The 10736-nt window shown below is 37.0% G+C and overlaps 1 protein-coding gene across 3 annotated transcripts; it reads right to left on the reverse strand.

Moving 5' to 3' along the window:
* Positions 1 to 1209: 1209 nt before the first annotated feature.
* On the reverse strand, positions 1210 to 6970 carry arr3b (arrestin 3b, retinal (X-arrestin)). 3 transcript variants are annotated; one of them, XM_039619724.1, is made up of 18 exons: positions 6918 to 6970; positions 6410 to 6443; positions 5314 to 5344; positions 5096 to 5156; positions 4950 to 4994; positions 4669 to 4862; positions 4460 to 4519; positions 4281 to 4357; positions 4050 to 4185; positions 3877 to 3961; positions 3681 to 3753; positions 3373 to 3510; positions 3129 to 3206; positions 3006 to 3029; positions 2868 to 2917; positions 2713 to 2716; positions 2563 to 2592; positions 1496 to 1625 (listed from the first exon to the last, which is right to left on the reverse strand). In XM_039619724.1, exons 2-17 carry the CDS (start codon positions 6415 to 6417, stop codon positions 2580 to 2582), a joined length of 1077 nt encoding a protein of 358 aa, XP_039475658.1. In that variant the 5' UTR covers positions 6418 to 6443; positions 6918 to 6970; the 3' UTR covers positions 1496 to 1625; positions 2563 to 2579. The 3 variants fall into 3 exon arrangements, with proteins under 3 accessions (XP_031594903.2, XP_039475648.1, XP_039475658.1); XM_039619714.1 differs by lacking the exon at positions 2563 to 2592 and having other exon boundaries at positions 1467 to 1625; XM_031739043.2 differs by lacking the exons at positions 2563 to 2592; positions 2713 to 2716 and having other exon boundaries at positions 1210 to 1625.
* Between the last annotated feature and the right edge of the window lie 3766 nt (positions 6971 to 10736).

Consider the following 10736-nt stretch of genomic DNA (forward strand, 5'->3'; position numbering starts at 1 on the left):
TTTTCACGTTATAACGTGATATACTTCTTTTTTTCTTTTGCCTGGGTGGCAGCTCTACGCTTCCGTATGACTATTGAAAAGTTGGGCAGAATAGATTTCGAAGGTTGCTAAAATTAATATAATTAAATCTTATCTGTGCATTCAGTATGAAGGTGACTGTCTTCAGATTAATGGTCAACAGTTAGATAATTTAAAAACAACAACAAAAACTTTTTCAGGTTCTGCAGAATTGGTAACAAGGTTGCACCGAGCTGACAAGTCATTCAATCTGTAGCAAACAGCAACTGAAATATCTCATAAAAAAGTTTATTATTTTATATATTATTTATTATTATTATTATTATTATATAAAGTGTCTTCCAGTTGTAGAATTAACCACAAAAAGGTCTTCCTGAATATTGTATCTCAATCAGAAAACATTTTATAGTGCAGCAGATAACTGAACATTGCTGCAAAATCATTCACAGCTGGTTAGAAGAACCAAAGTTGCAATAGTCTTTTTATGACTGTTTAGTTATATTCGTGAGACGAGTTGGCCAATATAACAATGAAGAGCAGTGCTGTCGTGCGGCAATTGGATTTTAGGTCAGATTCCAAAGAAAGACATACTCGTGAAGTTAGGTTAAGCGTTGTTTCTAAAGTGGCTGTTGGTTTGATGGTAAATGGTTATCTGTTTTTCTGTGTTACCTAAAAAAAACTTTATGACAGGATGTGTGAGCATGATAGAGCCGAGCCATAGGCAAAGGAGTCTTCATGCATCAGATATATCTAATTCATTGAAATGCATGGGAATAAATGGCATGGCATGGCACCAGATGAAAATAAAAAATGTATTGTTTTTTGAAACATTGTTTCTATAACCTGCTGCACTATTAGTGGGAGAAAGAACCACAAGAAGCAGAGAAACGGTTATATATTTTTGGGTCACTATTTACAGACAAGTAGGGCATATGAAATGTTACCGAAAGCTGGAAGGAAGGAAATGGCTTGCTGCAACTTTTCGGAGCAGTGGTATAATGACTGGTTACACCCAGAAAAACTTTAAACTGTGACTTAAGCTAGCAAAAAATGATAGCTAACATAAACATAAAAATGTATCAGTTTGGTTAGTGTGGGGAAAAAAACCCTCCCAACACCAAAACAGATCATAAATATGAACAAAGAGAAGTTTGTACTTGAGAAAAATGGATTTATTGAATTCTCTTAATTGTCTTAACAGAGTGTCACATTTCTGTTTTTAGAATATCCACTCATTTCATTCATTCACCATTTTTCAACATATAATTTCTAATGACATAAAAATAAAGATTACGCTAAATCAAGCTCTGCATCCTCATTACCAATGACACGTATTGAAAGGTCTACTCTATTGTGGGACACATCTGTTGGATTCTATACAGTGCTATGATGTCACGCAGAGAAATTCCACACAGACTTATGACCCTCAATAACTGAGTTCTCATAGTTATTTATAATAGAATTGAATATATACAGGGGAAATTTGAGCATTTTGTGCTTTTCTTTGCTGATAACGAGTTCCTTTGTGTTCTGTGTTCTCTGCATGAGAGATGATTTTCCTTGACTGGCTGCTTCAATCATCCGTGGTGTTAACTGTGATATCTGACCTGTGGATAAAATGGACAGACAATGGACTGTGACTCTAACATTATTCAAGGCAACTTATGGAATATATCTCATCTAATTTTGTACAATCCAGATTCCAAAAAAGCTGCAACATGAATGCAATGATTTGGAAGTTATTTAAATACTGTAAAAAACAGCATATCAAATGTTGAAAATTAGATACATTTTGTGTTTGTAGAGAGAGAGAGAGTGGCAGGGGCATTTTCATCATTATTTTAGATCACGTCTTTTTTTTTGTTTAGGGACACTGTTAATATTTGGGAGGCCTGATGGGACCAGTTGGTGTAATTTGAGAGCACAGTGTTTCCCAATTCTTGTTTGATGTAGGACTTCAGCTTCTTCGCAGTTATTTCATAACACTCCAAATATTTTCATTTGATGACAGAACTAGACTGCGAGCTAGTTAAGCACCTGGAGTATGTGCTTAATTTTTAGTATTGTTTTGGTGAAATAAGCAAGACCTTATGTTGTCTGTTGTTGTCTGTTTTGGAAATGGGGTTATGGATTACTTTGATTTGTGAATTTTTATACAGTATTGCAAGCCACCCCATCTTTTGTATTTATAATATCTGCAATTTTTCAGACTCATACACTTTCAGATATTGCCCAACTTTCAAAAATCTGCATGCATGCTGCTATTAATGTCTACTGGAGGATCTTTTAATTATTGATCTTGGGGGTGGAGCAAGAGGATTCAAATTTCATTTTTCACACAGGATTGAAGGGTAAAACAGGACACTCCTTCAAGGGCCATCACTTCTGCGCTTTTGAATTCATGTCATTTTCTATCCAAATAGTTCTTTAACATATGTTTTATGTCACCATCTAATGTTTTAGTGCGTAGGGATGTTATAGGAGGGGCAGTAACCCTTGAAGAAGTGAACACTGTATAACTCACTGTATCCGAGTTGACCTCACCTGAACTAAAGAGGCATTTAATCCAATTTGCTGTGGTTCATAAAACACATAATTGTTCATGAGAAACAAATGTGAACATCATATACAATTATCACAGCTACAGGCGAATACACGTCTTTTTATAGAGACTATTTTATACTTTATACTTACACTTCTGCTCAGTACACAGTAATGGCACGCAGTAAAGGGGGGAGCATGGCATATAGATGACAGTAAGATCAGTTACAGAAAGCTACTGTATAATTTTATTTATATTTTAATGGTATTTTAATTGGCACTAGCAGTTTACAAAATATAGAACTCACCTGCAGGCTTTGGGGACATCAGTGTCACAGGGAGTTCCACGACCACATCACTAAACATTTTACAGATTAACATATACTCATGAATAATTTGCATTCATTTACACAACTGGCAATAAATGAAGGAGAACTGATATTTACCTTCCTGTAAAACCACCCAGCAAGCTATGGTCAGAGAGAAATGATAAAAGAATCCCTTAGTCTGCACAGTTTGGCACAAAAAAAGGAAAGCGTTATGGGTTAGTGTTTTCTATTAAGCCTTACCCTCCACTCGAAACTGTAAGAGTGACCTTGACTTTGTAGGAGATAATAATTCCCTGCATCTCCTTCTCTCCTTGACTCCTGCAAGGAGATGGGAATAGTTTACGATTTAAACCTTGGGGATTTGGTTTAAGGTGCTATAAGTGGATGGCAGAATGTATAGTGACAACATTGCTGCTCAATAAGAGGATGAAGGCCCATCCTAGCTTCACTGTAAGTGCTTTGGTGAGAGACCTAAAAGTCTTACAGCGTTGTGGATGCTAAGCTGGTGTCCTCATCCTTTAGACGTCCATCGACTGCAAGACCTCGCTTTTCTTTGTTGTTGGCAAGTAGGGGGGTTACTTGGAAGGACTTCTCAAATGTAGAGTTGGCATTTACTGTCTCTCTGTGTTTAGAGGTGAAATAGAGGGAAAAAAGAACACACACTAGGTTAGTATTCATTTTTTTCAATTCGGGTTCGTTTATAGCCTCAGATTCTCTGATAGTTACAGCGGAGAATGTAGATACATTAATTTGAACCAGAAATGACTTGAGTCTGGTTATTGTTCGCCTTACCCAAACTCTTGAGCACAGACCTCCTTGACGTAAGTGTCAGATGAGTAGAGGACCACACTTGTGAGCTGGTCAACTTAACACAAAAATAGTTCATGTTAGAAGTATGAATTAAACTATATGCCTTCAAAATATTTCCCCCATCTCTTCAAACTATACAAACAAAAATGATTCTGATCGGACATATTTGGGTCCTTACCTGAGATTTTGATTTTCTTCACAGTCTTGTTGGTTTCATTGTTGATTTGTACTTTAACGGTTATTGGATCTCCATGGTAATAAACCTAGAAAAGAGTGGTTTTAAAACACAGTTTAGCAATTATTATGTAATATTTATAATGGTAAAAATGCATTTGGTATATTTTCAAGTACCTCTTTTTCAAGGGAAGCCTCCAAGTGCACCGGTTTGTCACTCATCATAAACTGCTTGGATATATCAGCCTTGGCTCCGGCCTTGTTGTTAGCTGGGGCGAACTGTATTTTACGAATCATCAGACGACAAGTATCCCTAGAAGGAAATAAAAGGGAAGAGAATGACCCGTGCATGGCCTTCATACACAGCTCAAAGACTGAAAGGTTTAAAATGACGCTGCACAAACATACTTTTTTTCAATGACTTCATCTGGATTGTCAGGTGCGTTGGCAATGTATGCTTTAATCTCAAAGTCCACACCGCAAGCCTACAACAAGGCAAAATACAGATAAATTAAGTTTTTCCAAACATTTAACACAATGTGTAAGACTTAAAGAAAGCAAATAATAACACTGGGTGGTGACTGTACCTTGCCAGAATCATTTGGCCCAGGCTGTAAGGAAACTGAACATGGAAGATTTGGTGGCATCTGGAAGAAGAAGAAATGAGGCACATACATGAACATTACACATTATTTTAAAATAAAAGCGGGGGATATGATTTAAGGTTAATCAAAATACCTTGCATTGAAAATAATTTATTTGTTGTTACACAAAGAGAGAGATTAAGGGTTTGGACCTGGAAGGAAAAGGCGTGCCCCTGCTCTCCAACTTTTTTCATGAGGGATTCCATCATTGGGGATTTAGCTTCGCTGCCACCCGTAGGTGGATACACCTGAACGCGATGTAGCCAGATGTCCCTTCTGAAGGACAGTCCGATGACATCCAAGTCATCACTTCCATAGCGGAAGGCACAAGCAAGATAGACATACACTGCAGTGGAAAAATGTGTTGTTTCAGTCTGTGTCAGTAAATCATCGCTTATAACTTTTATGATTTGCAGACTATAAAGTAAAGTACCTTTTCTGTCGTCAAGACCAGAAGGATCCACTTTAACTACCCCTTCTGCAAATATGAGAAGAGTCAATCCACAGCCTTAGATCTTTCACAGAGATTCTTATATATTCATATATTCACATATATCAGGATGTAGTTTTGCCACGCACCAACTATTTCTACTGAATCCACATTGTCCACAAAGTCCCTTTTCCCCAAGTACAAGGCAATCTATATGAAATGAAGAAAAAGGAAAACGGTTACTCCTCCACAAGGTTAAAAAAAATGTGGACGCTATTTTGGGAAGTTGGAATAGCAACATACAAATTGCACTCCTCCCTGTGCTCAAGGGGTGCCCTGTAATGATTATATTGTAGAAGCCACTTACAGTTCCATTCCCACTGGTCTTCTTAAATACTCTGGAAATGAAAAAAGAAAAGAAAAGAATCTGAATCTGAAGAGTATTTGATCCTGAAAGTCATAAAAGAGGCCCAAAACACATGCAGACAAAAACACAAGATGTTAAGTGTAAACGAGCAGTGACCCATTATTTCATTGTTTTTGCTTGATTATAAATAATAAACTCTTTTCCCCTATTTTCTAAGTTGTTTTAATTTCTAATTCCTGGATAACCTCCCACTTGCCATCAACTCCCTTGCTCCTCTCCTGTGAGGATGGATTAGTGCTTAAAGTCGAATTGAACCTGCTGCTACAAATGTCTAATCTGAACATAAGACGTGTGATTGGGTAAGCTGGGTAAACAAAGTTAAACTTCATATAATATATGAAAATGACATATTTGGATCAATACTGGGTTAGGCAGGCTATTTTATGAAATAGCTGTTTATGCTAAAAAACAAAAAGTAGTGGCAGAATTGGCAAATTTAACACCCAGATTTATCCCAAGATACGGAGAGTGCAAGAGCGCAATCCTTTTGTTCTGGGCGGATGTAGTAAACAAACAGGTAATCCTTGGTGGTGTTTGTCTCTTTCAAATGCCACATAATCCTTTTAATGCTTTTCCTTTGTCTTGTAAATCTGCCTTCCAAGATCCAATCCACAAAATCCCTCTTAATAAGGATTTTTCCTTAAGTGTCTAAAAAGTATAAAATAAATCAGAATCAGAATCATAAAAACTTTATTTATCCCCAAGGGGCAATTAAGAAGTGTTAAGGTTGTTGCAGAAACTACTTCTGTCACGATGTTACATCCAATCTACTATCCTTGTTTCTTCTAAATTAATTATCGCTTTCATCCCTCATGAACAACTTTTGTTTCTATAATATTAATTATAAAATAAATAATCAAAATTAATTAATTATTTGGAAATCATTCATATTTAACTGCATTAAACAGGTTGCCTAAAGTTCTTTTGGGATTTTATATTGAAAGTTTGATGGTTGATTTTTAACCTCTCTAAAACTGTCACAATATTAACATTGTTGATGACTACCGTGAATAAGCCTTAAACCTTTCACACTCACTTGGACATGTTGATGGCAATGTTTTAGGTCCACTCTGCAAAAAAAACAAAACAAAACAAAACACAATAAAGTCATAAATAGCTCAAAACATGAGATACTAAGAAAAGGTATAACTATTAGGTGCTTTGGTTATCTGTGTCATTTTTAGTTTATTATGCCGGTACACACTAGAAAGCTCCTCATTGATGACACCTATGGCAAAGGACTGTCATGTTGTTACATATAACTTCTAAGGGGAAAGGATCTTTTTGATTTTATGGTTAGTTTAAGATCATAATCATAATAAACAACATTCCTAATACCTAGTGTGACACAGACCATGCGCTCCTTGTTAGCAGATATAAAAATATTGATAAAAACTACATATTCCTATGTAATAATACCGTGACAAATTTCCAACAAATGCTGACTCTGTTCTGTGCAGTTATAGTGATCCGATACCTTCTTCATATACCTTCTTCATCTGATTCTATTATGCTGCAGGTCAGCAAGAAAAACGCTAACTTACCGTGCCCTCGGTTCTGTCAGTGAGCCGTCTCTGCTGTGCTCTCTAATCCTTCACTGTTGATAGTGTAAGTGCCTGCCAATCATGGACTCCCTATTGCTTTTATACTATGACTATGACCTCCCAACCTTGAAACCCTCCTCTTGAGCTTACTGGCCTAAAGAAGGCTGTTTTGGAGAAAATCTGATTAGTTCATTATAACACTACTGTTTTAACCTACAGCATGTTTAAAAATAATACTGTGCACGTGGCTTCAACATAAAAGATAAAGTAGGGAGTCTTGGCATTAGTACAGCATGTAATGCAGAAAAACTTTTCATTTTATGTATTGATTCCAGCTTTTTTTTAAAAGTAAATGTATGCATGAATAAAACTGGGCATTTGATACTTTGCAGGTATGGTGCAATAATATAGTTAATTACCAAAATATTCATGAATTCTTTGCTCTCAAGCTTCAGATGGTCTTAAAATACTAATTAAGACTTGCTAAGCTGTAAAGAATTCCTTGTGAATGGACTAAATGTTCAAGGACTCCTTTTCTTATAGCTTAATCTAGAGTAGAGTGGTATTAGTTGGATTTTAGTTGTTATGGTAGCAGGACGACAGATGGCTCCTCCACCAAGCCTTGCCCAATCTGTGCACATAGGAGGTTTACATAAATCCAAGTGACTTAATGTTGCACAAGGAACACGGCCTTACAGCTAGCATCAGTCTGATTACAAAATCATTCTGGCAGTTCTACTGTTTAGCTATGAGCATGGTTGATTTAGCAACTTAATGATAAGCATGAGTATATTGTGATGTCATGCCAATTTGGGATCCTATTTGAAGTATGAAAACTGAAGCAGAATTTGTGGCTATGCCATGATACCATGGTTTGGAATATTTGGCTATAAGTTAATGAGGATCTGTTAGTTTGAGCTCTATAAAGCTGGACTGCTTTGACTGTAGGCACATGTTTGACCCGCCTTTAATGTCAGCATTTATTAACAGTGACCTTTAGCAGATCAAACATCTTTTCTTTAGCCTGAAGTAGTTAATTGATAAATAAGCGAGCTGGATGGATTGTCACACCTTGGCAGTCAAGGATAATGAATGAGATTGGTGTATGTGTGCGTTGGCCTCAGTGTGTTGGCCTCCCTGCAACTGTTATACAGGTACAAGGTTTGAGATCTCTTTAAAGCTGTCCTGGCAAGACAGCACTGGTGTGAAAAACAGCACCGGATCATCAGGTAGGTGTTAAATCTCTTTAATAGGTTAAAGCTGTCTTGATCATTCCACTATAGTGCAGTATAGAAAACAATCAGCTTCACTTCAATGTTTTCTGTGATTCTAATAATGCAGTAAAATCTTGCACAGCTTAAGGGATCGAAAAGCAAGCTTCCAATTGCTCTAATACACAAGAAGTTATCATGAGAAAGTAAACAATTACTTTGGGAAGGTAGGGGATATACAGGAGCATCTTTATGTGGAACCTGGTGATTTTAACACCCTAGAATTGACAGTGCTCAGGTGTTTCCTCTGATGTCCTGCTGTTAAGAAAGGGATCCAAAATGCTTGAAGCTGTCAACTCAGTAAGAATTTCAAAAATAGAAGAAATATCAACAGACCCAAAGTCTCAGGATTCTTAGTAACAGGGGGGATGTCAGTAAACTTTGACTCAGGAAGAAGGGAATACTATGCTAACTAAGAACTGTCTCAGAAATCGGTAAATTGTCAGTGGACTTGGGTTCAGAAACTGTTCTTGTGTCGATTGAAAATGAGGCAAAGAAATGTAGGGATGTAGCTGTCTGAGGATGGGACCTAGGTTTGGGCATCATGCGTCTTTTCTAAACAGATGAGGTGTTAGTCGACCCAGAAAAATAACAGTAGTCGGCCAAGGAACAGGTGAGGTTTCAGCTGAGGCATGAATAGATCAAATGTCGACCCAAGAGCAGAAGAAGAGCAGCAGAGGTGTTGACAGGTCTTGCACACTCAGAAAAAAAGAAGGGTGCCAGATGACTCAAGAGCTAAATTGGTTTTAAGTGGCCCAGGAGGCTAAGAGATATCACCAAGGCTGCTGGGCAGACGTGAAGAACACCAGCATGTCCCCTTCCCAAAAAAGGTGGAATCAGTTAGGCAATTAGCTAACTGTGTGAAAGTTTACGTTTTTACTGGCTAGCAAACAGCAGTCTAGGCTGAGCAAGCAAGCTAAAAGTCGACTGGCTGGTCTCTAGTCTGGGTAGCTACTGGCTTGGGCCTAACATACTCTGGGGTCCAGCAGAAATCTAGATTGTGACCCTTGATATCATTGAGAGCCTCCATGACAAAATTATAAAGGGATAGAAAGTTAAAACATAAAACTTAAAAAAAAGAAACCATTAAAAAAGATGGAAAACATGGAAGAAGACACTAAGAGGGAGGCACAAGTGATACAAACACACTCTCCAAAATGCCCAAAATGCTGACTTTAACTAATTTAACTACATCTAAATTTCCATGTAATTTTATTACTTAAGTCCAATTTTAAATGTTAAATTTAATGAAATCTGTTGATTTGAACTTTACTTGATTGCTATACCAAGTACATTTTCCTTAATGATTAATATTTCAAATAAAAAACCTTTGATATTATATATTTCAATTACATTTCACTCAAAATTATTGCTTCATGTTTATTGAGAAGGAAGAACTTTTTCCTTAGTGTTTTTTTGGCCTGTGTTTCTAAAGGCACCACAGTGACTGCCTTTATTATAGTTTATGTTCATACACCATTTTAAGTCTCTCTCGGTTTGTTTATTTTATTTTATTTTTTTAACCTTTGGTTGTGTGAGGTCACATACATCCACATAAGCCCCTTATAGCTAATCTGGTGACAATTTAGGCAAGCACTTTATATAGAGTCAGTATTGTCTCTCAAAGGGATTGCTGACTTGTCCCATTGCATTACAGCACCATGGTATTAACTACCTCTTAGCAACACAGTCTTCATCGTGGTGCTAAATTTAGACAGACTTGCAGTGTTTGTTGCTAACAGTAACTCCATTAGTGCAGATGCTGAGCCAATTACATCAATCTCCAACAGTGCGACGTGCTGTCGGTGTAACCTTGAGCAAAGATTTATTGGTGCACAGCGTTACAGTTAACATCACCGATTTCAATTATTAACACATACTGTGAACTCGTCATGTCAGGTAGGCACAGGCACGTTACCTTTTGGCCTTATGCCACTTGTACTCCGTGCCTCCTGTGTGACCTTTAACCATGGTATTTTTAGCAGCTGCTGCTCATTAACTTAACTGAAAAGATGCTGTAACTTGGACTGGATGGAAAGATCGCTGTTAAGACGCCTAATCATCCAAAAGGAGAGCAATTACTTATCAACGATTTGTGATTCATAATGTGCCTTACTGGGGATTGTGTTTATTCTTAAAGTCAGTCAGTCTAACAGCTATAATTTACACTGGTAGCAGTTTACATTTTTGTAAGGGCAGTTTAATTCATCCTATAGTGGAGATGATTTAGTAATACTGAGTATATTTTTTATCAAGCTCAACTCTTGCCATTAATTGTCATATTATTTTACAAAATATTTTGTATTTTGACTGTTATATTATTGATGAATGCAAGTCTAAAGCTCATCAAGCATCTTTACCATACAGACAGACAGGGTTTCTGATTCAAGGTAAAGAGAAGGATAAAAGTCCGTTTCAAAAGCTGACTTGACTGCCAGCATTGGCAAATGAGAACGAGCAGATGACTCTTGGAGTACATTTCCCCGTCTCTGTGTCTGTTTCAGTATCCTGCCCAGTCCTTGCCTTACATAAGCACAACATTTGAAAG

This window comes from Oreochromis aureus, linkage group 2, assembly GCF_013358895.1.
Source record: "Oreochromis aureus strain Israel breed Guangdong linkage group 2, ZZ_aureus, whole genome shotgun sequence".
In the NCBI taxonomy this organism is placed as follows: Eukaryota; Metazoa; Chordata; class Actinopteri; order Cichliformes; family Cichlidae; genus Oreochromis; species Oreochromis aureus.

What these genes read in the sequence shown, in the direction of transcription:
- arr3b (XM_031739043.2), bottom strand. An exon ending in AGGCTTCCCTTGAAAAAGAG is followed by an intron (nt 3,962 to 4,049) that starts GTACTTGAAAAT and finishes ACTCTTTTCTAG; the next exon opens with GTTTATTACCATGGAGATCC. An exon ending in AGCTTAGCATCCACAACGCT is followed by an intron (nt 3,207 to 3,372) that starts GTAAGACTTTTA and finishes ATCTCCTTGCAG; the next exon opens with GAGTCAAGGAGAGAAGGAGA.